Raw genomic sequence first — 25,964 nt, 5'->3', positions numbered from 1 at the left:
CTCTGAAGTTGCCCAGCAGGTTTCTCATTTGTTACCAGAACTGTAACCATCACCACTGCCACCAAACTGCCATCACCCACCACTGCCACTGCCATCCCCACCATTGCCATCACCACCGTGTCCCCCACCACTACCATCACCATCGTGTCCCCCACCACTGCTGCCACCATTGTCTCTCCACCACTGTTGCCATCATTGCCACCCCATCACTGCCGCCATCATTATCTCCCCACCAGTGCTGCCACCATCGTCTCCCCAACCATTGCTGCCACTATAGTCTACCCCATCACTGCCACCACCATCGTCTCCCCACCATTGCTGCCACTATAGTCTACCCCATCACTGCCACCACCATCGTCTCCGCCATGACTGCCACCACCATCGTGTCCCCATCACTGCCGCCACCATCATATCCCCACCATTGCTGCCAGTATAGTCTACCCCATCACTGCCACCACCATCGTCTCCACAATGACTGCCGTCACTATCGCCTCCGCCATGACTGCCATCACCATTGTCTCCCCCACCACCACTGGCACCATAGTCTCCCCACCACTGCCATCACCATTGTCTCCCCCACCACTGCCACCACCATCGTCTCCCCCACCACCACCACCATTGACCCCCCACTACTGCCACCACTATTGTCTCCCTCACCGCTGCTGGCACCATCGTCTTCCCACCACTAATACCATCATCGTCTCCCTCACCACTGCTGCCATCTTCACCACCCCCACTGCAACCCTGAGGCAAATTGCGAGAGGGCAAACAATGTCCACCTTGCCAGAGATGCCCACATCCTGTGAGTCAAGATTTTAGGAGGTCCACACAGTCGGGGGAGAGACGTACTAACCGCACATATAAATTAGTGACACCATTGAACAATTTCCAGATTGTTCCTTTTCATATGTCAGTAAGTTGTACTCAGTGTAGGTGGTTTTTGTGGTGAGGGTAGATCGTGAGGCCGAGGAGACAAAGGCCTCCATACTCATGGGCTGCACAAGTGTTCGAGCGGGTCAGGGACCTCCCAGCCTATCTGGAGATGTATTTAAGGATTGAGGTAAATTGATCTTGCCTATCCCAAAATCAATCCTTATACAAGCAAACAACGTCCCTCAGAGTTCTGTCTGACAGATGTACAAATGAAATATTTTATCACATCAAATCCACACATTTCTGTTTTCAGAATAAAGTGAAACAAAAGCAAATTTCGGACCTGGAAGGCCTCCTGGCGTCACTTGAGATTGGGAACTGTACAGATCACGGCTTCAAACAGTACCAGGTATTTTGTTCTGGCTCATCACTAGCACTGATCAACCATCTGTCCTGTCCTCACACACACCCTCTCTCAGTCACCAGAGTGAATGAATTGAAAGCTCAGTTCTCCCTGAGTTCTGACCCCTGAAGGAACCCCACTGACGCTGTTTCTAGATTCTGAACTACTGGTATTTACAAACACACATAAATTGTTATGAACCCCCTCTCATCTTAGGAACAGGAAAAAGGCCATTTAGCCCTTCAAACCTGTGCCACCTGTGCTGGATCACAGTTCCGTTTACACACCATACCCTGAGAATTATAGAATGGTTGGATCACAGAAGAAGGCCATTCAGCCCACCATCACCTTGCTGGCTCTTTGCAACAGCAACCCACCTCTTTGCCTGATTTTCCCCGCATCCCTACAAATCTTTTCTCTTCAGGCAATTATCCAAATTCTCATGAAAACCATGATTAAATCACCTTCACCATGATCTCAGGTCCTAATCACTTGCTGCCTTAATAAAGTTTCTCCTCGTGTCGCATCTGGTTCTTTTGCCAGTATTATGTGAGAGTACCTAGGTGTTTGTCAGTGATGTCAGAGTGTGGGTGGAGCTGTGCTGTCTGTCTGCTTTTTACTTTCATTTAACGCTGTTTGCTGCAGGGTGTGTTTTAGTTTCATTTTCAGCGCTGGATAGCTGCAGTCACAGCCAGAAGGTGTATGAGTCTCTCTCTCTGTAATCTAAGGACTGTAAATCGATCATTTGGTGATTTAAAACTAATAACTGCCCTCAGTAGTGACTTTAACCTGATGTGCATCTGTTTAAAGTTTTTTAAAAAGTCTTATGGATGTTAGAAGACAGCTGAAGGATTATTTGGTGTTGCATTCTTTGGGGGTTATATTTGAATGGATGGTTGTTAAGATTTTCACTATGTTTTAAAAAGGTTAACTTGAGTTCATAGAATAAACATTGTTTTGCTTTAAAAAATACTTTTCCATTTCTGCTGTACCACACCTGTAGAGTGGGCCATGTGCTCCTCATACCACAATCTATTAAACATTGTGGGTCAGGTGAACTCCATGGTACACTGTGAGGTTCTCTAAACCCTGGCCCATAACACCTGTCACCTTCAATCGCCTTCAATCTGTGCCCTTGACCCCTCTGCCGATGGGAACACTTCCTATCTACTCTCTCCAGACGCCTCAATTTGAAAGTTCCTATTTCTGTAATGCTTAATCTATCTTGTCAGGATAAAAGCTGGACGTATGCGACAAAGATCCAGAAGTTTAACCCAGAGACCAGACCTGAGCAAAAGGATAAGAAGCTACAGCAGGCCATGTGGGAAATCTTCACCAGTGAATGTACCTACTTCAGTGACAACCTATTGGTGATGGAGAAGGTGTGTTTGGCAATCTTGTCCAGCACTCCTAACTGTTGACGGTGTTCATAAGAAACAAACCAAGAATAGATCCAATGTGCAGTGAACTTGTTAGATATCTAGAATGTTCTGCATAGCTGGGAGTCAATTAATACAGATTCCTGAAGCATGAAGTCTTTAAATTTTTTTTGTAAACTTAAGAGTACAAATAGTTCCTGTGGACATTTTGCTTCCGTTTGTCCTGGTTTCAGCTACTCATTGCCCCAGTTTCAAATTTTCCCATCCCAATTCCTGGAGCCCTTCCCCCAGCCTATCCCTCTATCCTCCTAATCCCCAGCTCCATGTAGCCCCTCCCCCAGCTCCCTGTAGCCCCTCCCCCAGCTCAACGCAGGTCCTCCCCCAACTCCCTATAACACCTTCCCTAACTCACCATAGACCTTGCCCTACCTTTCCTTAGCCCCTCCCACTTTCCCAGTAATCCCTCCCCAGCTCCCTGTAGCCTGTCCCCATCTACCTGTAACCCCCACCCCCAGCTCCCTGTAGCCAATCCCCAGCTCCCTGTAGCCCCTCCTCAGCTTCCTGTAGCCAATCCCCAGCTCCCTGTAGCCCCTCCCATCTCTGTAACCCCCCCAGCTCCCTGTAACCCCTCCCCATCTCTGTAACCCCCCCCCAGCTCCCTGTAAACCCTCCCCATCTCTCTGTAAACCCTCCTCAGCTCCCTGTAGCCACTCCCCAGCCCCCTGTAACCCCCCCCCCCCAGCTCCCTGTAACCCCTCCCCAGCTCCCTGTAGCCCCTCCCCAGCTCCCTGTAGCCCCTCCCCATCTCTGTAACCCGTCCCCATCTCCCTGTAACCCCTCCCCATCTCCCTGTAAACCCTCCCCATCTCCCTGAACCCCCCACCCAGCTCCCTGTAACCCCCCCCAGCTCCCTGTAACCCCCCCAGCTCCCTGTAACCCCCCCCCAGCTCCCTGTAACCCCCCCAGCTCCCTGTAACCCCTCCCCAGCTCCCTGTAACCCCTCCCCAGCTCCCTGTAACCCCTCCCCCCAGCTCCCTGTAACCCCCCCCCCAGCTCCCTGTAACCCCTCCCCATCTCCCTGTAACCCCCAGCTCCCTGTAACCCCCCATCCCCCTGTAACCCCCAGCTCCCTGTAACCCCCCATCCCCTGTAACCCCCCCCACCCAGCTCCCTGTAACCCCCCTCCCCAGCTCCCTGTAACCCCCCCCCCAGCTCCCTGTAACCCCCCCAGCTCCCTGTAACCCCCCCCCCAGCTCCCTGTAGCCCCTCCACAGCTCCCTGTAACCCTCCCCCCCAGCTCCCTGTAACCCCCCCTCCCCAGCTCCCTGTAACCCCCCCTCCCCAGCTCCCTGTATCCCCCCCATCTCCCTGTAACCCCCCCAGCTCCCTGTAACCCCTCCCCCCAGCTCCCTGTAACTCCCCCAGCTCCCTGTAACCCCCCCAGCTCCCTGTAACCCCCCCCCCCAGCTCCCTGTAACCCCCCCCCCAGCTCCCTGTAACCCCTCCCCACCTCCCTGTAACCCCTCCCCATCTCCCTGTAACCCCCCCAGCTCCCTGTAACCCCCCTCCCCATCTCCCTGTAACCCCCCCCCAGCTCCCTGTAACCCCCCTCCCCATCTCCCTGTAACCCCTCCCCATCTCCCTGTAACCCCTCCCCACCTCCCTGTAACCCCTCCCCATCGCCCTGTAACCCCTCCCCATCTCCCTGTAACCCCCCCCAGCTCCCTGTAACCCCCTCTCCCCATTTCCCTGTAACCCCCCCTCCCCATCTCCCTGTAACCCCCCCAGCACCCTGTAACCCTCCCTCCCCAGCTCCCTGTAACCCCTCCCCAGCTCCCTGTAACCCCCCTCCCCAGCTCCCTGTAACCCCTCCCCACCTCCCTGTAACCCCTCCCCAGCTCCCTTTAGCCTCTCTCCAGCTCCCTGTAACCCCACCCTGATCTCCCCATAGCCCCCCCCCCCCCCCCCCCCGCATCACATTGTCCTTCCCCTAGCTTCCCATATCTCCTCCCGAGAGAGTCCCTTCTGCTCCCTTAGCCCCTCTCCCCTTATCTCCACCTCTGTCTGACCATAGTGACTCATACTGCCGTTTAGCCTTTGAGGCACTCTACGTTCAGATCAGGACAGCATGAGGCTAATTCTAATGAGCCAAAACTGTTGTTCAAGAGCAGTGGCAATTTCATTCTTGGGTTGGCAAACTCACTGGTTCATTACCACTTACATTCAGGCCACCATCATTTTTAAAGCAACCGTCTCCTTGTGGGGTGGGGTGGGGAGTGGGTGGTGAGGGTGCTGGTACAATGATCTGTTTCCAAATCATTAGGCCTCTTCACTATGGCAATAGATTTTCTCTTGTAATTCAGCCATTGATAGCTGTAACAACTCATAAAGAAGCTGCTGTGAATGAAGTTGAATTTTATTACAATTACAGGTTCAGTACAGCATCTCACTTCCAGTGCAGACCTCACTGGGAGGATAGATCTGATCAGATCCCGAGTTGTGCCTGCTTTCATCCTCTGCATTCGCACGCCCCAGGTGATTGGCTTCTGCACCCTACCTAGAGAGGTCATACCGAGTCCCACAGGGAGATCAATGATTGTTTCCTCATTGTCCTCATTGTCATATTAGGAGAAGCAAGGATTCCCCAGAATGGCTCTTTACTGGTTCAGTAATGCATCACCTAGCCCACAGAAAAGTATAAAGGGAACCCTATTTTATTAGTTAATGTGTACTTTGACTCCCTGGTTTTTCAGAAGTTTCACACTGTGTTTCTGTTCTCAAGGTCTTCCTGAACACATTGAAACATCTACAGAGCAGAGGATGGCTTCTGGACATTGATTCGTGGAGACTGTTTGCGAACCTTAGGGAACTGTCCAAGGTGAGCAGAGCAGGGAGGTCGTGCAATGGTGTTACACCAGTCTCACACTCACAATGTACTCAGGCTTTGACATCTCTGTATAGAAGTCCATCTACTTCAGGTAGACAGAAGGAACAAAACTCACAACTCCAAGTGGGCCCTTAAACTCGTGGTAGTGACTTGGCCACTTTTCCTTTCCTTTATGCTCTTAGCATGCTGAGTGAGTGGTAATAGTTCTTAGCTTCAGGCCGTGCTGTGAAACTACAACTTAAATTTCCTATGCCTTTATCGAAGCTTCATTGTAGTTCTAGTTACACTGGAGACTCGCTCTGTATCGGCTTCATCTTGGAATAAAGGGGCAAGAGTATATTGTGTGACACCAGATGCTTTGGTGTAAACTGACACACATCATACTCCCAGTTTAGTTTACGCTGAAAGACTGACAACATTTATGGAACAATGCTGATATGCTGTAAGGGCCATATTATCTGCATTCAGTGGAAATCTTATCCATGAGGTAATGTACTTCCCCTAATTGTTAGCAATAGATTTCTTACCAGTTCTGAAGAAATGTCAATGGGCTCAAAATGTTAAATCTGTTTCTGACCACATATGATGCAAGAGCTGCAAAGCTTATCCAGCATTTTCTGATTTTATTTCAGATTTCCAAAATCCTCAGAAATTTTGTTTTCATTTCTTATCTGTAATATTCATTACATCCTGACCATTGCTCCATGACTGGCAGCCTCTCAAATTCTGTTCCCACCACCCGAGTTCTGTTCTTTGTAATTCCCACCCTGAGCCCCTCCAACTCCCTCCCCCGCCCTGAGCACCTCCAACTCCCTCCCCCACCTTGGGCCCACCCAACACTCCCTTCCCCACCCTGGGCCCCTCCAACTCTCCCTCCCCCACCCAGAACCCCTCCAACTCTCCCTCCTCGCCCCGGAGCCCCTCCAACTCCCTCCCCCACCCTGGGCCCTCCCAACACTCCCTCCCCCACCATGAGCCCCCCCCAACACTCCCTTCCCCACCCTGGGCCCCTCCAACTCTCCCTCCTCAACCCTGAGCCTCCCCCACCATGAGCCCCCCCCAACACTCCCTTCCCCACCCTGGGCCCCTCCATCTCTCCCTCCTCAACCCTGAGCCCCTCCAACTCTCCCTCCTCAACCCTGAGCCCCTCCAACTCTCCCTCCCCCACGTTGAGCCCCTCCAACCCCCTCCAACCCCCTCCCCCAGATCCTGAGCCCCTCCAACTCTCCCTCACCACCCTGAGCCCCTCCCCCACCACCCTGAGCCCCTCCCCCACCCTGAGCCCCCCAACTCTCTCTCCCCCCCACCCTGAGCCCCCAACTCTCTCTCCCCCCCCACCCTGAGCCCCCCAACTCTCTCTCCCCCCCACCCTGAGCCCCTCCAACTCTCTCTCCCACCAACTCTCCCTCCCCCACGCTGAGTCGCTCCAACTCCCTCCTCAACCCTAAGCCCCTCCAACTCCCTTCCCCACCCTGAGCCCCTCCAACTCTCCCCCCTCCACCCTGAGCCCCTCGACCTCCCTCACCCACCCCGAGCCCCTTCAACACTCCCTCCCACATCCTATAAGACATGAGAGCAGAATAATTCCACTTGGCCCATCGAGTCTGCTCCGCCATTCAATCATGGCGGATATTTTTCTCATCCCCATTCTCCTGCCTTCTCCCCATAACCCCTGATCCCCTTATTAATCAAGAACCTATCTATCTCTGTCTTAAAGACACTCAATGAATTGGCCTCTACAGCCTTTTGCGGCAAAGAGTTCCACAGATTCACCACATCCTGGCTGAAGAAGTTCCTCCTCATCTCTGTTTTAAAGGATCGTCCTTTTAGTCTGAGATGTCGGTTTGTCGTGGAGGACTCTCAATGGTCCTTGGTAAGCTGGTCTGTGTCAGCTCCGGGGGAGGAAACGAATCTGAGGCCCACACCTGGTCCAGGTGTTTCTTTATTACATGTTTTCCCACACGTATCTCATACAACACAGGTCCTGCCCTGGCCTTGACTGTTCCTGCTACCCATGTGGGGCCATTCGCATAATTTCTGAGCCATACATTTTCACCCGTGCTGAACAGCCTTTCTCGACGAGTGTTGTCGTGGCCCCTGCATTGGGCCTCTTGGTGTCGCTCTATTCTGCCACCTAAATTCAGGAATAATAGACTCAGCCGGGTTCAGAGTCGTCTGCCCATGAGTGGCTCCGCCGGTGCTATTCCCATTGTGGCGTGTGGGGTTATTCTGTAGCCAAATAGCCGGCGCGACAGTTTGGTGTCCAATGATGCTGCTGACACCCGACTTTTAAGGTCTGGACGGCTCTCTCCGCCAACCCATTCGATGCCGGGTGGTATGGTGCCGTCCTTATGTGCCGAATGCCATTTGACTTCATAAATTTTGTGAAGTCCTGGCTGGTGAAAACCGATCCATTATCCAAAACTAACACTTCCGGGATACCCTGAGTTGCGGAGTTTTTCCAATGGTGGTTGTTGAATTTGCAGAGTTCATTTTGCAGATGTCCAGCCATTTGGAATGGGTGTCTACTATTATAAAATAACCATTGAACCCATAAACGGGCCTGCAAAATCGACATGAAGTCGCGACCATGGTCTACCTGGTCATTCCCATGGATACAGCGGGGCTGCCGGTGGCATCTTCTGCCCTTGTTGGCACTGACCTACCAATGCCGCCGTGCCTGTGTCCAAGTCCGGCCACCAGCCATAGCTTCTGGCCAGCATCTTCATTTTTGCGACTCCTGGGTGCCCATGATGTAGTTCAGCCAGTATGGCTCGACGGCCTAGACTTGGAACTATTACTCGAGCCCCCCATAGCAGGATCCCATCTTCCACGGTGATCTGCTCTCTTCAGCTCCAGTAAGGGTGGAATTCCGCCTGGACCAGTCTTTCCATCTCCCCATGTGTTTTATTTTTCATAAAACCGGGTCTCTTTGGGTCCATAAACGAATGTTTTGTGCGGCCACTGGAAGGGTGGCCAGGAAATGTAACGTCATCACCGTTTCCTCTATTTTGGATACTAATGGCGGGGCGTCCAGTAATGGCAGCCTGCTTAGTGCATCGGCGTTTCCCACCCGGGTTCCTGGCCGATGCTCCAGTTGATACTGGTTCGCTACCAGTAGTAGGGCCCAGCTATTGGTGGTATTGCTTTGTCCTCTTTCAACAAACCCAGCAATGGCTTGTATTCTGTAATTAGTGAATTTCCGCCTGTACAAGTACTGGTGAAATTTCTTCACCGCGAAGATCACAGCCAGTCCTTCCTTTTCAATTTGGATGTACTTTCATTCTGTTGCTACCAGTATCCTGGGAGCAAACGCTATAGGCCATTCTTGTTCGTGTTGCCCTCTGTGTGCCAAAACTGCCCCAACGCCATATGGAGACGTGTCGCACGTGAGCACCAACTCTTTCCTGGGGTTGTAGTGTGCCAAGGCGTTCTCCGAGGAAAGCTGTTCTTTTATCTTCTTGAGACCCCTGTAATGGTGGGCGGACCACTCCCAGGTTTGCCCCTTTTTTAGTAATTGGTGTAGGGGGTCCAAGATGGAAGCTGTTCTGTATGAACTTTCCATAATATGTCACCAGTCCTAAAGACCTTAACTCCTGGATTGTGGTTGGGGCCGGGGCACCTTTAATCGCCCTCACCCAATCCTCCAAATGGTATAGCCCTGATTTCTCAACCTTGTACCCCTGACGGGTTACTTGAGGTGCTAGGAAAACTCATTTCTCCCTCTTTAGGCGCACGCCTGCTGCTGAAAACCTCCTAAGGACTTCCTCCAGGTTTTACAGGTGTTCTGCCTTTGTTTTTCCTGTAATGAGGACGTCGTCCAGGTAAATGGCGACTTGTGGTAGCCCTTGCAATATATTCTCCATTGTCCTCTGGAATATCGCACAAGCTGACGATACCCCGAAGGGTAATCCTGTATCCTGAAAAAATCCCTTAAGGGTGTTTATTGTTGAGAAATTTTGGGACTCTTCGTCCAGCTTCAGCTGTAGATATGTGTGGCTCATATCCAGCTTTGAGAATAGGAGTCCTCCAACCAGCTTTGCAGACAAATCCTCAATCCGGGTGAATTGGGTATTTGTCGAGTTGTGAGTAGCGATTAATCGTTTCTTTGAAATCTCCACAAAAGCGGACGGAGCCGCCCGTCTTATGGATAGGCACCACGGGTGCCGCCCATTCTGCAAACTGGACCGGTTTTATTATTTCCTCACACTCCAATTGTTTTATTTCCATATCGACTTTCTGCCTGAATGCGAAGGGTACTGGTCAGGCCTGGTAGAATTTTGGGACTGCCTCTGGATCTACATGCAATGTTGCCTTTGCTCCCTTTATTGTTCCAAACCCTTCTCAGAAAACCTCTGGGTATTTTCACAGGAGTTCACTCAGGCGGCCATTTTCCAGCTGGAAAATGTTTACCCAATCCAGCTGGATCACTTTTAGCCAGTTTTGTCCCAATGAGCTTGGCCCCACACCTTTCACTACCATTAAAGGCAGCCTAACCAGTTGCTCTCCATAAGCCACAGGTATATGTGTTGCGCCCAACACTCTCAGTGGTTTCTCTGTGTATATCCTCAGTTTTGCCAATGTCCTGGTTAGGAATAAGGATTGGAGTCCAGTGCGAGTTTTATTGAATACTGTTTCCCCTAACACTGATACGGCTGCTCCCATGTCGACTCCCATCAGTGTGGCCAGGGCCGATGCTAGGAATTGTGGGCCCAATTAGAAAATTATGGCGGGGCCCCTACTCTACAAAAGTAAAAATTTATGTATGTTTATATTTCGTGTAGTATGCTCGTCTTTAACCAAAAAAAAACATTAAATGCTTGATATACTAAAATTTTGAAACTTACTTACCCGGGCGGAAGGATTTGGCGGCGCAGGGCTGAAGGATTTGTCGACGGTAATGCGGTGCTTTCCCCAAAAGTAAAAACTACCCTATAGTTCCTCTTAGAATACAGAAAAGGCTTCAAACGGTAACTCTGTCGCCGCTGGCGCAGGGCCCCCTTAAGGTGCGGGGCCCCATTTGATTAAATTGGTCAAATAGGCTTAAAACCAGCCCTGAGTGTGGGACATTCATTCAACCTCATGGTTAATTTAATAGGTTTTGATTTCAACATCGTTACACAATTTAGTTGTTCCTCACCGGAGGTAGGTGGGGCTTCTAGGGTATGCATTTTCCTGTACCCTGGCCTCCATGACCTTCTCCACGATGATGGTTTTGGGTTTCTATTCCTCCTTTCTGTCTCCGATCTCTGGCAACAACTACAATATTTTGCCGGGCAAAAGGCTGCAGGGGCTGCCGTCTGTGTGGACTAATTTTCCCTTGCTTGGGAGGGCTTCTGCGAGTGGGCCTGGTTAACTTATCCGAGTCGTTCCTGAGGGTGGCTATGCAGTTGCCTATCCCCCAGCGGTAGTCCCTTAACTCAGTTTCACCGGTATGGGCGTCTACCTCCATCCGAGTACCCTGTAACTCATGCGCTCCGCTTGCTGCTTTTTCTAAGGACAAAGCCAACTGCAATGCTTGGTTGCAATCCAGTTTGGCCTCTGCTAACAGACGTTTCTGTACTGGTAACTTATTTATTCCACATACCAAATGGTCTCGGAGCATCTCATTTAGCATCAGGCCAAATTCGTACGCCTCTGCTAATCGCCTTAATCTTGTTCAAAAGTTTGTAACTGACTCCCCAGTGTCTCGGAACGCTCAGTAAAACCGGTTCCCTCGCAGGATCAGAGGTAGCTTAGAGTCATAGTACTCTTTTGCTAAGTCCGTCTATTCTTGGAAAGTTTTCGTGTCCGGTGCCTCCGGAAAAGTGAGACTGCGCATAATGGAAAAGGCTGCTGGCCCACACGCGGGCAGCAGAATGACCCATTGCTTTTCATCTGGAATTATATCATTTTCTCTAAAGAAGTACTTCATCCGCTCTACATATTGGGCCCAGTCTCCCCTGCAGGGTCAAAAGAGTCCAACTTTCCAAATAAAGGCATTTTGCCTGTCAGTGGCTTATCTTCAATATGCTGCAGCTGCTGACAAGCAGGTTTCTTCGGGTCATTCCATTTTCTTTGTCACCACTGTAATAAGTCCAGGGAGGCAGAAGTCCCATCACCAGAATTCCTTTTATTTACAAACCCAACAGCTGAACAACCATGACCATTCAGGCTGCTGTCTACACCGGGAGTGCAGAGAATCTGACACTCCCTGTTATATACACAGAAAGGAGTTCCCCGATTGGTCCACTAATCAGGGAACTCATTCTAATTGGCCAATCTCAAAGGACTGGCCTAAATCATTACACCCTCCAACTATTCCACCACCACACTAACCCTTCCAACTCTCCCTCCCCTACCCTGAGCCCCTCCAACTCTCCCTCCCTCACCCTGAGCCCTTCCAACTCTCCCTCCCATACCCTGAGCCCCTGCAACTCTACCTCCCACATCCTGAGCACCTCCAACTCTCTCGGCCACCCTGAGCCCTTCCAACTCTCTGTCCCCCACCCTTACCCTTCCAACTCTCCCTCCCCCACCCTGAGCACTTTCAACTCTCCCTCCCCCACCCTGAGCACTTTCAACTCTCCTTCCCCCAACCTGAGCACTTTCAACTCTCTCTCCCCCACCCTGAGACCCTGCACCTCTCCCACCTGAGCCCTCAACCTCTTCCACTTACAATACCTGCCCTAACCCCCTCCACCTCTCTGCCCCACCTTGAGCCCCTCAAACTCTCAATACCCACCCTGAGTCCTTCCACCTCCCCCTCCCCACCCTGAGTCCCTCCACCTCCCACTCACCACCCTGAATCCCTCCAACTTTCCCTCCCACACCCTGAGACCCTCCAACTCTCCCTTTTTAAACATACTACTGAAAACCCACCTCTTTGAGCAAGCCTTTTATTACTCCTCTGAATCACTCATTTGCTTTGACATGCCTTTTCCTCAATTCTCTGAAATACTTTGAGACATTTTTAAAAATTCATCGTTGAGATGTGAGCGGCACTGGCAAGCTAACATTTATTGTACATAGATAGTTGCCTAGGTGGTGGTGGTTTGTTGTATCTGAGCTTGCTAGATAAAGTAAATTGTGTTGGTGTTGGACTGGAGCCACATATTGCCCAGACCAGGTAAGGATGGCAGGTTACCTTCCCTGAAGGCTAGTGAAAAGTTGTTTCATCGACCTTAAAGGTGCGAGCTATCGTTGAGTTGGCCCATTGTAAATAAGGTACACTTGATGAATCCTGAACCTTATCTAATTGATACTGAATGCAAATTGTACAGGGATCACTATGGTGCCATTAGTTAATGGTGCTCATGATTCACATACAGAAATAGTGACTTAGTAGCACAAAATCTGAGTTTTGCTGAAAAAAAAGACATGGGGCGAAATTCTTCCCTACCCGGCGGGGCGGGGGGTCCCGGCGTAGCGGGGGGTCCCGGCGTAGCGGAGTGGCGCCAACCACTCTGGGGTCGGGCCTCCCCAAAGATGCGGTATACTCTGCACCTTTAGGGGCTAGGCCTACGCTGGAGTGGCTCCCGCTCCGCCGACTGGCACCAATGGCCTTTGGCGCCACGCCGCCCGGCGTCGGGGCTGGTCGAAAGGCCTTCGCCGGTCTGCATGAGTCCGCGCATGCACCAGAGCGTCAGCGGCCGCTACGTCACCACCGGCGCATTCGCGGTGGAGGGCGTCTCTTCCGCCTCCGCCATGGTGGAGGCCGTGGCGGCGGCGGAAGAAAAAGAGTGCACCCACGGCACAGGCCCGCACACCAGTCGGTGGGCCCCGATTGCGGGCCAGGCCACTGTCGGGGCACCCCCTGGGGTCCGATCGCCACGCGGGGTGCGGGTAGGGGGGGGGGGCCAGGACCCCGGAGCCCGCTCACGCTGCCTGCTCCCGCCGGCACAGAGGTGGTTTAAACCACGTCGGCGGGTGAGGCCTGACAGCGGCGGGACTTCGGCCCATTGCAGGCCGGAGAATCGCGCGCGGGGGGCCCGCCAACCGGCGAATCCCGCCCCTGCCGATTCCCGGGTGGCGGTGAATTCCGGGCACAGCGGGGGCGGGATTTACGCTGGCCCCGGGCGATTCCCCGACCATGTGGAGGGTTGGAGAATTCTGACCCCTGTCAAAGTTTTTCATCTTGCAGTCATCAGCACAGAGACAATGGGTGAAATTCTCCCCTACCCGGCGGGGCGGGGGGTCCCGGCGTAGCGGAGTGGTGCCAACCACTCCGGCGTCGGGCATCCCCAAAGGTGCGAAGTTCTCCGCACCTTTAGGGGCTAGGCTCGCGCCAGAGTGGCTCCCGCTCCGCCGACTGGCGCCAATGGCCTTTGGCGCTACGCCGACCGCGTCGGGATTGGCGAAAAGGTCTTCGCCGGTAGGCGTGAGTCCGGCATGCGCCGGAGCGTCAGCGGCCGCTGACGTCACCACCGGCGCATGCGCGGTGGAGGGGGTCTCTTCCGCCTCTGCCATGGTGGAGGCCGTGGCGGCGGTGGAAGAAAAAGAGTGCCCCCACAGCACCAGCCCGCCCGCCGATCGGTGGGCCCCGATCGCGGGCCAAGCCACCGTGGGGGCACCCCCCGGGGTCCGATTGCCCCCCCGGGCCCCGGGGCCCGATCGCACTGCCTGCTCCCACCGGCACAGAAGTGGTTTAAACCACGTCGGCAGGAGAGGCCTGACAGCAGCGGGACTTCGGCCCATCGTGGGCCGGAAATCGCCGCGGGGGGCCCGCCGACCGGCGAGGCGCGATTCCTGCCCCCGCCGTGGCCGGAATTCTCCGCCACCCGGGAATCGGTGGGGGCAGGATTTACGCCGGCCCCGGGTGATTCCCCGGCCCTGCGGGGGGTCGGAGAATTCCGCCCAATAATTCAAAGTTTCAGGGTGTTCAACAATTTATTCTGCATGAGACAAAGATGCTGATTGGTTGGCAAGTTGACTGATTGGTTGAGGTGTTGCAATGTAGAATGCACCAGGGAACTATTGTTCCCCCATCTTTCGTTTAATTCAAGAAAATGCAATGCCTGGACACGTTCCTTTTGCCTGCAGATGACAAATGAATACATTTAGCTTCGAGCAAGTGTAAGTGACTCCCATCTTACATTGGTTATATTTATATTTCTTAACACACTCAAGATTATTCAGATAGTGTTGTCCAATTGTGGAATCACAACTAGCGTTATACATTGTTCAGTTCTGAGTTATTTTACTTTTTGCTTTTTTGAGCCTTCTCAGTCTTTTTTCAACAATACTCCAAAATAGTTCAAGCGTAGTTGTAAATTCTGAACAGAACACAAGTTGCAATTGGGTATCTACAGCACAAGGTGTATCTCACATTTCAAATAATGTAATCCTGTGTATTGTTTGATCATATTAGGTGAGCTTTGATTTCTTGACCAGTCTCCTGGATACAATTCAGAGCTCTTGGAAGCTATCATCACTCGCTGCTGTGTTATCAAAGGTACTTGCTACTAAATAGTTTCTGTGTTTGATTTTTAATGCTGAGTGTAGAAGCATAACACCCCAGCTCTGAAATCAGAAGAAATGAATCTTGAACAATTGCCATGGTACCACCTTTAACCATCTTACCCAGTGTCCCCTGTTTTATACAACACTGGAGTTCATGGTCTCAAAATGCTTCTCAAGTCTCTTTGCCATGAAAGGTCACTGCACAGCATGAGCCTTGGCTGGTTTGCTACTCAAAGGGTTGCAGAAGTCAATTAAAGCACCCTTAATGCTAGTCAGCTGAGATGAGCTAACTTAGACAGGTTGGGTATGAAACCTAGCATGTTCTTTTTCGCATGTTTATTGTGGTTTAGATTTCAGTCTTGAGCAATCCTAATCCAATGGACAATCCCAAATCAAAGGCACGTTTTACATCTCTCTAGATTTACATCTCCATTAACCGCTGTAGAAGTCCAGTGTACACTCTCACAAAGTTAAACTGATCTCCATTGTATTTACCAGTGCAGGAGGCTGAGATGTTCGGTTGACCAATATTCTGTATGGAGAAAAAGGACAGAACATTTGAATTGCTCCAGTAACTTTCACAAACTCAATTCCCCATATACATTCCAGCCAATGAGGCAGCCACTATTGTAACATATGTGCTAACCAGTGTACGCACAGCAAGACCCCACAATTTGATAACAACCAGATAATCTGTTCTGGTAAAGTTAGATGATGGATAAATCTTGCCTGGGACACTGGGAAGAACCACCCAGCTTTTCTGTGAACAAATGCAGAGGGATATAACTAGCTTCTATATAAATACATTACAACATTCGATTGTTGCAATTATGGAAACCTCAGGCGCTTGTAGCCCAGGAGGAGGCCATTCTGCCCATCCAGACTGTGCTGGTTAGTTGCCAGAGCAACACCAAATGCGTTAAGAGGCTGATCATTGTGAAAGCAATTGGTCTCATTTTCAGAGTCCATGAGGATCACTCTGCAAAATTCACAGAATTGTACATTTGAGCCTTACATTGTACCAGACGTAAGCAGATGAATTTTATCATATCATTCAACGTTGTTTTGATATCTCCATGGCCACCCCTTCCTATCTGTGTAACCTAGTCCAGCTCCACAAATCTCTTGCTGTATATTTGACCAGCGAGTATTGGTGCCGAGGAAAAATAGATAAGAAATAGAAGCAGGAGTACACCAGACAGCCTGTCCCGCCTGCTCCGCCATTCAACGCCAGTCCATTCCCCTTCAGTAATGTCACTGCACCTGATGCAGAGAACCCATGTTGTATTTCATTTTGATGTGATCACTGCTTCCATATTTTTAGATTTACTGTGTTTTGATGAAAATGATTTTCTTTCCCTGATGCAAAAATGTTTTTCCATCAGTTTCAGGAGAGAGTATGCTGCAGTCATCATGAGTATTGCCTGAATTATTCCTCAGCTAGTCTCTACCTCAATAACCTGAAGACGAGGGAGGACTTTGGCACCTTTCTTAAAGTATAATACCTATTCTGACTCTCTACAGTGCTTTTTTACTTTATTCTTTCATGGGATGTGGGTATCACTGGGAAAGCCAGCATTGTTGCCAGTTCGCTAATTGCCCCTTGAACTGATTGGCTTGCTCGGCCAGTTGAGAATCAATCACATTGCTGCAGATCTGGGAGTCACATGTAAGCTAGACCGGGTAAGGACAGCAGAGTACCCTCTGAGTCATGGTTACCTTTTGTATTAATACAAACTTTAATTTAAATACAGAATTGACCACATTAACAACAGAGAAAAACAGTTACTATTTAAGTGAAAGAAGAAACTTTAACTTATTTCCTAAACCTGTCATTACATTCCAATTAAACAATTAGCTCAAATGCCACTCATGAATAAAGTTAACAACCAGGTTTTTACTTGCTGTTCTCTGTGCAGGATCTTTGGAGAGAGAACCTGTCAGAGCCAAAACTGAAACACCTCTGTTCAGATTAAAATCCTGGGAAGAACCAATATTTTCAGACACACGTGGCTCCTTGTCTTAATTACATCACCTGTACCCAAAGCATAAGGCATTCTTCTGTCTCCCCCCACAAGATGTCCCATGACCTGTTCAGCCAGGACCAAACACAATACCCCTCATAAATTATCTTCACCCCAGTTGTCCTTTATATGCAAATAATATTCCATTAGCTAGCCAGCTGTAAACCACTAAATAGTCCTCAAATCTATTAACAGGACACTTCACCTGCAAAATCAATGATTACTTCACTTTTACCACACCTTAATCACAGTTTTAGCAGACATACTGTCTGTATGCATCTTAACCCATGTTTTAATTGCATTACTGCAAAAATATATATAAACTATAAAACAATTTCTTACATTCACCATAAATTTGTGTTGGTACCAAGTGTGATGAAGAAATGAGCTTTGAAAAATTGGCAGATTGTTGTAAAAACCTCACTGGTTCGTTGGTGCCCATCAAGGAAGAGAAGTTGTTTGGGTTGACACCTGTCTAAGTTGACACGAAATCTCCCAAGAAGTGATGAGTCACTCAGTCGGAACATGAATCGCTATGTTCTCAGCAATACTGTCACAATGACGAAAGAGCCAGAGACGACATCAGGAAACATGTGGAATGTACCACCTCAGAGTGGGTGGAGGCAGATTCAACTGAGCTTTACAAAAGGGAGTTTGATGCTTATCTGAAGAGAAAGACTTAGCAGGACTAGAGGGAATAAGGAACGGAGTGGGACTAAATGAGTTGTCCTTATAGAGAATCAGCACAGATATCATGGCCTCCGTCTATGCCATAACCATTCAATGGTCCTATATATTCCATATCAAGCCAACTGCCTATGGGGCCATGGTAGCGCAGTGATTATATTACTGGATTAGTAATCTGGAGGCCAGCATGAAGAATTCAGAGAGCCTCAGCACAAATTACACCATCAGAATTTGAGGATTGGAATTCAGATTAAAAGGTTTGCGGCACGGTAACATGGCGGTTAGCACAAATGCTTCACAGCTCCAGGGTCCCAGGTTCGAATCCCGGCTTGGGTCACTGTCTGTGTGGAGTCTGCATGTTCTCCCCGTGTCTGCGTGGGTTTCTTCCATGTGCTCCGGTTTCCTCCCACAGTCCAAAGATGTGCAGGTTAGGTGGATTGGCCATGATAAATTGCCCTTAGGGTCCAAAATTGCCCTTAGTGTCCAAATTGCCCTTAGTGTTAGGTGGGGTTACTGGGTTATGGGGATAGGGTGGAGGTATGGGCTTGGGTAGGGTGCTCTTTCCAAGAGCCAGTGCAGACTCTATGGGCCGAATGGCCTCCTTCTGCACTGTAAATTCTATGAAAATATTAAAATTTACCATGAGAGTTATAAAAGACAACCGATACAGTCATGTCACAGCAGGGAAGGAAACCTGCTGTCCTCACCCAGTTCCTGGTTATGTAGCTAGGACTTCCCCACCCTCTAACATTGCCCAGCAAACCACCCCATGGCCTCAAACCTCAAGGGAACACGTGTAGGGCAATAAATGCCAACATCCTGACAATTACCGTAATTGAAATAAAGGAATGATGAAACTTCCTTCCAGTATGAAAATGTGTAGATCCACCAAGAGATAAAGGCTACAATCGTAGGGCCTCGGACATCGCGATCTTGACCTCAATGAGGCAGGATCCAGATTTGCATACTAAAGTGAACAGCTAACGTCACTTAAATATGTCAATGCCGGAGTTTCCCACGGCTGGGATCGAACGTACATGCCTGGAAGACCTCTCCATGGCGCCATTTAGCACTGGTTTCCAGAAACGTGGACCAGACGTAACGGCACTTGGGAGATCTCCCAGCATTTAAAAATGACGCCCCTATCTCTTCCTACAATGGCCAGCAGAGCTCGTCAGTGCAGGAAATAAAGCTAAGAGCAGCCTTGGTGGGACGTTTTTTGCCGAGGCCCAAAAAAGAAACATAATCCTGTTTAATAGCGGGGTTGTTCTTGGCCATGCAGGTGCCTGTCAAACGTTTTTTTCTCATTAAATCGTGCCCAAAATCGTGAGACAAGTTTAGACAATATTACCTTTTGCCATTTTTAATAGTGTATCTTAAACAAATTGTCTTGGAAACTAGACTTGTGGACAAGAGATTCAAGTCATGAAGACTTGATATGTCAATTTTCTATTCATTCTTCGGATGTGGGCATTGCTAGGCTGGGCTAGGTCAGCATTTATTGCCCAACCCTAATTACCCTTGAGAAGGTGGTGGTGAGTTGCCTTCTTGGACCGCTGAAGTCCGTATGGTGTAGGTGTACCCACAGTGTTGTCAGGGAGGGAGTTCCAGGATTTTGACTCAGCGACAGTGAAGGAACGGCCGATATATTTACAAGTCAGGATGGTGTGTGGCTTGGAGGGGAACTTGCTGTTGGCAACGTTCCCATGTTATCTGCTGCCTTTGCCCTTCTAGGTGGCAAATGTCACAGATTTGGAAGGTGCTGTTGAAGGTGCCTTTGTTAGTTGCTGCAGTGCATCTTGTAGATGGTGCACACTGCTGCCAGTTGGTGGTAGAGGGAGTGGATGTTGAAGGTGGTAGATTGGGTGATAATCTACCGGGTTGCTTTGTCCTGGATGGTGTCAAGCTTTACGAGTGTTGTTGGAGCTGCACTCATCCAGGCAAGTGGGGAGTATTCCATCACACTCCTGACTTGCGCCTTGTAGATTATGGGCAGGCTTTGAGGAGTCAGGAGGTGAGTTACATGCCACAGCCTCTGACTTGCTCTTGAAGCCAACGAGAAGGCAAAACCACTTCTACATAACCTATTGTTTGCTGTTTTAAATAATCTGCTGGTGAAGCCCTGCTGTTTCTTCAGAAATGTTCCTCTTTTTTCTTTGCATGGTGACAGTGGTGTGAACAGAATGAGCTGTGCAAGCGACTGCACTTGTCCGACTTGCTGGTTTCTCCTCTGCAGAGGTTGACAAAGTATCCGTTACTCCTGAGGGGCCTTTGGAAGAGAAGCAACGACACAGCAGAGAAACAGAGTGTCCAAGCGATCATCAAACAGGTGGACAATTCGATATGTGAGTGCGCATTTCTAACTGCAGGAGATTCTGTTCAAATTCGCCTGCTTGGGGTTTTCAAACCGCGTGAAGCCAGACTCACTCAGCCCCTTGGCGCTTTTGCCACACAGCAGAGATTCCCCAAAAGCTTTGGTTTTACCGAAGACTATAAGAGAGGGGAGACATCACTTAACTGGAGAATACATCAGAGTAGCCCAGACCTATAGAACATGAGGATGTGGCACTTGAAAGGGGAAACCTGGATAAATTCAAAATTAATCTACAGAAAAGTATTTCAATGAGTGGTGGTGTTGCGGAACATACTAATGATGGTGGAAGCAGTTTGTATTGATTCACTCAAATGCAAAATAGTTTCCTGTTCAGAAAATAACATGTTGCGCATTTATGAGTAATTTGGGACATGACATGTAGTGAGTATAGCCTGTTTAGGAGATTCCGGTGTCTCCAGTCTGCTGTAGACTAATTGATAGAGATTAATTTGTCAACAAATATGTTATTGTATCAGGCCACTGCTAGGATGGTGGAGAGATTAGATGGACATTGATCTTTTTTCTCCAGCTGTTTCTGTGATGTTGCACAATTTTAACTCACCCTGGTTGCCAGGAAGTGGATTAATAATCAAGCAGCTCTGTTTCCCGCTAATTCACCCGCAGTCTTCATCCTATTGCCTCCCCTTCAGCCAGCTGCCTGCTTATCACCAGAAATTGTCATCGACTGACTGGCGGTGTTCCCAGTCCTCAAAGAACAAAGAAAAGTACAGCACAGGAACAGGCCCTTCAGCCCTCTAAGTCTGCACCGACCACTGTGTCCATCTAACCTAAAACCGTCTATACTTCCTGGGTCCGTATCCCTCTATTCCCATGCAATACATGTATTTGGCAAGACGCCCCTTAATCATCACTATCATACCTGTTTCTACCACCTCCTCCGGCAGTGAGTTCCAGGGACCCACTACCCTCTGTGTAAAATACTTCCCTCACACATCTCCTCTAAACATTTCCCCTTGCACCTTAAACCTATGTCCTCTCTTCCAACCTGGGAAAAGCTTCTGACTATCCACTCTATCCATGTCTCTCATAATTTTGTAGACTTCTTTCAGGTTTCCCCTCAACCTCTGTCGTTCCAGTGATAACAAACCGAGTTTATCCAACCTGATTGATTGATTTATTGTCACATGTACCGAAGTACAGTGAAAAGTATTTTTCTGAAGCCAAGGGAATGTACATACATAGTAAACAAAAGAATAATCGACAGAGATCACTAACAAATGGTACATCACCAAATAGTGATTGGTTACAGTGCAGAACAAGGGCCACATAAAGCAATACATGAGCAAGAGCAGCATAGGGCGTCGTGAATAGTGTTCTTACAGGGAACAGATCAGTCCGAGGCAGAGTTGTTGAGGATTCTAATAGCTGTGGGGAAGAAGCTGTTCCTATGGCTGGATGTGTGGGTCTTCAGACTTATGTATCTTCTTAGGGGCTGGTTTAGCACAGTGGGCTAAATAGCTGGCTTGTAATGCAGAACAATGCCAGCAGCGCGGGTTCAATTCCTGTACCAGCCCCCCGAACAGGCGCCAGAATGTGGCTACTATGGGATTTTCACAGTAACTTCATTGAAGCCTACTTGTGACAATAAGCAATTATTATTATTATTATTCTGCCTGATGGAAGGGTCTGGAAAAGGGCAAAGCCTGGGTGTGAGGAGTCTCTGACAACCTCTCCACTTAGCCAGTGCCCTACATACCAGGCAACATTCTGGTAAACCTCTTCTGTACCCTCTCCAAAGCCTCCACAACCTTCCGGTAGTGTGGCGACCAGAATTGTGCACTATATTCCACGTGTGGCCCAAAGTTCTATGTAGCTGCAGCATGGCTCACCAATTTTTACACTTAATGTCCCGACCAATGAAGGCAAGCATGCCGTATGCCTTTCTAACTACTTTATCCACCTGCGTTGCCACTTTCAGTGACTTATGGACCTGTACACCCAGATCCCACTGCCTGCCAATACTCTGAAGTAGTGTATATTTCCCAAATGTATTAGACCTTCCAAAATGCATTACCTCACATATGTTCCAGGTCATGCACAAAGTGTTTCAATGTGAAAATCCCCTTGGTTCATAGATTTTTGTTGTGTTGTGTGTGTCAGGTGACCTTGAGGGGAAAGTGAAATGGTTGGAAAGTTTTCAGAAATTCCAGCAGATTCAAGAGATGATTGTTTGGCCTCCAATCTGGGAAAGAAATAAGAAAGTGTTTCTGCCTGAGGTGAGTCTGCTCTTCTTGCCGTTCGAAAACCCGGGAACTTTAGAATGATCATTTTATGTTTTACAGTTTTGGATTCTTGTCTTTCTGACATGTTACACCAGGTGCCATCAACAGGCCTTGTTGCTCTCAGTTCATTTATTCTTTAATAGGACATGGGTGTTGCTGGCAAGACCAGCATTTGTTTCCCATCCCTAATTGCCCTTGAGCTGAGTGGTTTTCCAGGTCATTTCAGAGAGCAACTAAGAGCAACTAACATTGCTGTCACATGTCGGCCAGACTAAATAAATACAGCAGATTTCCTTCCCTAAAGGCATTGGTGAACCAGATGGGTTTTTATGACAATCGAGGATGGTTTCATGGTCACCATTACTGAGAAAAGCTTTATATATTCCATATTTTATTCATTGTATTTAAAGTGCACCATTTACTGTGGTGGGATTTGAACCCATATTCCCAGAGGATTAGCCTGAGCGTCTGGATTGCTAGTCCAGTGGCATTACCACTACACCACCCTCTCCCCAGTTGTCTCTGTTCCAATAAATCTTCCCTAATTTCTTTCTTCTTTCCTCATCACCAAAGCCTCTCACCAGGGATTGTCTTCTACACTCTTTTTCTCTGATCATGACATCTTTCTGAAAGGAAGGTGCCCAAAACAAGACACTACATTCCAATGGTGGCCTAACCCATGACTTGTGCTGACCAATCATTCGCCTTTACGTTTGTATAGTAGGTGATCCTATTTATAAAGTCTAGTATTCCATTGGTTTTCTTACAGCTTTATCAACTTATCCTTCCACTTTTTAAGATTTGCGTTTCAAAGCCTCTAAGTTCCGCCGCTCACCTGGACCCTTTAAAGTTGACCCATTTGTTGCTCAGCGCGAGATTCTGCCCCCCCCCCCCCCCCCCCCCCCCCCCCTCCCCTCCATCAGCGTTACTTATAATGAGACATGTTTAGAATGTGCCGTCACCATCTCTAAGTGTTTCCAACTGTTTGTGCACTGACCTTTGGACCATCTTGTACAAGTGATGCAATCATCAATTCATGCGAGACAGAGAGTTGAAGTGAACAATAGCTTTAATCGACTAGAACAGTGCCTGCCTGCGACTGCTCTGCCAGTGAGAGCCGCCTACAGGGCAGCTGCTCTTTATACCTCCCCTCAAGGGGGCGGAGCCCACAAGGGCACCAAAATGATACATTCTATGTAATATCGTACAATGGTCCATAGGTGGAGCCCACATGGGCAACAGCGTGATTCAGTGTAATACATGGTGAATGGTTAGTACAATACGTTCACCACAACAAGCTTGTTCATTTTCTAACTCATTGAAATTGGCTTTTGTTTCACCTAAACAGCTTCCCTATTGATTGAGTCTTCACCTTTTCGATACTCAAATCAATCCTGTTACATAAGGCTCCATTTGTTCAGTGTGGGCAAATGTATGATTGCTCAATTTAATCCAAGAAAGATAAATGTTCTCATTGGTGAGACACAGAACTGTAAAGGGATTAAACACTCCCCCCCCCCCCCCCCCCCCCAACCTCGCAGAGGGCATCAAAGGCAATAACAACAACAACCCGCATTTATGCAGCACCTTTACATAGGAACTGAGGAGCTGGAGGAGGGCATTCGGCCCTTTGCAGCTGCTCTGCCATTCATTAAGAACATGGCTGATCTGGTGGTGGTCTCAACTCCACTTTCCTGCCTGGCTCCCATAATCCTCGACACCCTCGTCTGTCAAAAAGCTATTTAACTCTGACTTGAATAAATTCAATGGTCCAGCCTCCACTCTTATCTGGGAAAGAGAATTCCAGAAACAAACAACCCCCGAGGAGAAAACATTTCTCTTCATCTCGGTCTTAAATGGTAGACCTCTTATTGTTAAATCGTGTCCCCTGGTTCTAGTCTCCCCACAAGAGGAGGTATCCTCCCTGTATTCACCCTAAAGTCCCCTCAAGATCTTATGTGGTCCAAAAAGATCACTTCTCATTCTTCTAAACTCCAGCGGATTTGCCGGCCCAACCTGTTCAACCTTTCCTTACAAGATAACCTCTCAACCCAGGACTGAGTCACGCGAACCTTCTCTGAACGGCATCTAATGCAGTTCTACCTTTTTTCAAACATAGAAACCCAAACTGTACACAATATTCCAGGTGTGCTCTCACCAAGGCCCTGTACAACTGTAGTATAAATTTCCCTATTTTTATATTCCATTCTCCGAGCACTAATTCCATTTGCCTTCAGAACCACTTGCTGTACCTTCATAGAGATTATCATAGAATTTACAGTGCAGAAGGAGGCCATTCGACCCATTGAGTCTGCACCGGCTCCTGGAAAGAGCACCCTAACCAAGGTCAACACCTCCATCCTATCCCCATAACCCAGTAACCCCACCCAACACTAAGGGCAATTCTGGACACCAAGGGCAATTTATCATGGCCAATCTACCTAATCTGCACATCTTTGGACTGTGGAGGAAACCGGAGCATCCGGAGGAAACCCGCGCACACACGGGGAGGATGTGCAGACTCCGCACAGACAGTGACCCAAGCCAGAATCGAACCTGGGACTCTGGAGCTGTGGAGCAATTGTGCTAACCACAATGCTACCGTGCTGCCATACTAACATTTTGTGATTCATGTACCAGGACACCCAGATCCCTCCGTACCATTGAGTTCTGCAATCTATCTCCAGTTTTTAAAAAATGCTGCTTTTCTATTTGTTATGTTCTTTGTTTTAGCCACAGAGAGAATCAGGTCTGGCACACGATGAGATTGTATAACATGGTGCAAGGAGTTTATTTACAAAATGCTGCTCAAACTGGGTGCAATAGAGAACGCCACAAAAGCCCGCAAACGCTCCGATTACATCACTGTGTAACATGTGACGTGACAGCAGTCAATGGTGTTACTTTGATAGATGACATTATTCTTCCTGCCAAAGTTGCCAAACACATATTTTCCACCATTATACTCCATTTGCCAAAGTTTTGCCCGCTCGCTTAACCTGTCTATATCCCTTTTCAGACTCTCTACCTCCCCTTTACAACTTATTTTTCTGTCTGACTTGGTGTCATTAACAAATTTGGCTATCGCACATTTGGTTCCTTCATCCAAACATTGGTGTATTGAGGCCCCAGCCCTGATCCCTGGGGCCCTCCGCTGGTTACAACTTGCCAATCCAAAAAAGACCAATCTTTCATCCATGCTAATGTTACCCTTTACACCATGTAAACCATAGAATCTAAAGAAACCCTACAGTGCAGAAGGAGACCATTCAGCCCATCGAGTCTGCACTGACCCTCCGAAAGAGCACCTGACCTTGGCCCACTCCCCTGCCCTATCCCAGTAACCCCACCTAGCTCAGCACGGCCAATCCACCTAACCTGCACACCTTTAGACTGTGGGAGGAAACAGGAGCATCCGGAGGAAACCCACGCAGATACAGGGAGAACGTGAAAACTCCACATAAGAGTCAACCCTGGTCAGAATCAAACCCAGGTCCCTGGTGCTGTGAGGCAGCAGTGCTAACCACTGTGCCACCATGCCGCTTGTATAGAAGGAAAGTGTCTCAAAGTGCTCTACAGGAGTAATCAGATCAAAATTGACCTTGAACCAAAAAAGAAGACATTAGGATAGGTGATAAAAAGTTGCTGAAAGA

The 25,964-nt window shown here is 49.0% G+C and overlaps 1 protein-coding gene across 5 annotated transcripts in view; it reads left to right on the top strand.

The window, feature by feature from the left end:
- Positions 1-25,964, top strand: part of plekhg7 (pleckstrin homology domain containing, family G (with RhoGef domain) member 7) — a 125,876-nt gene that overhangs the window by 68,457 nt on the left and 31,455 nt on the right. For 4 of the 5 annotated variants that reach the window (XR_005462262.1, XR_005462263.1, XM_038810975.1 and 1 more), the window contains exons 6-12: positions 1,187-1,282; positions 2,509-2,658; positions 5,438-5,533; positions 14,892-14,975; positions 16,369-16,479; positions 19,865-20,039; positions 22,190-22,305. Coding sequence is in view for 3 of the 5 variants with exons in the window: in XM_038810975.1 (XP_038666903.1) it covers positions 1,187-1,282; positions 2,509-2,658; positions 5,438-5,533; positions 14,892-14,975; positions 16,369-16,479; positions 19,865-20,039; positions 22,190-22,305 (828 nt within the window). In the remaining 2 variants the exon portion in view is untranslated. The remainder of the gene's footprint in view (positions 1-1,186; positions 1,283-2,508; positions 2,659-5,437; positions 5,534-14,891; positions 14,976-16,368; positions 16,480-19,864; positions 20,040-22,189; positions 22,306-25,964) is intronic. The other variant, XM_038810976.1, reaches the window with a different exon arrangement.

Source organism: Scyliorhinus canicula, chromosome 11 (assembly GCF_902713615.1).
Source record: "Scyliorhinus canicula chromosome 11, sScyCan1.1, whole genome shotgun sequence".
Taxonomy (NCBI): domain Eukaryota; kingdom Metazoa; phylum Chordata; class Chondrichthyes; order Carcharhiniformes; family Scyliorhinidae; genus Scyliorhinus; species Scyliorhinus canicula.
Note: the sequence above shows the minus strand (reverse complement) of the source record. Positions and strands in the feature narration are given on the sequence as shown.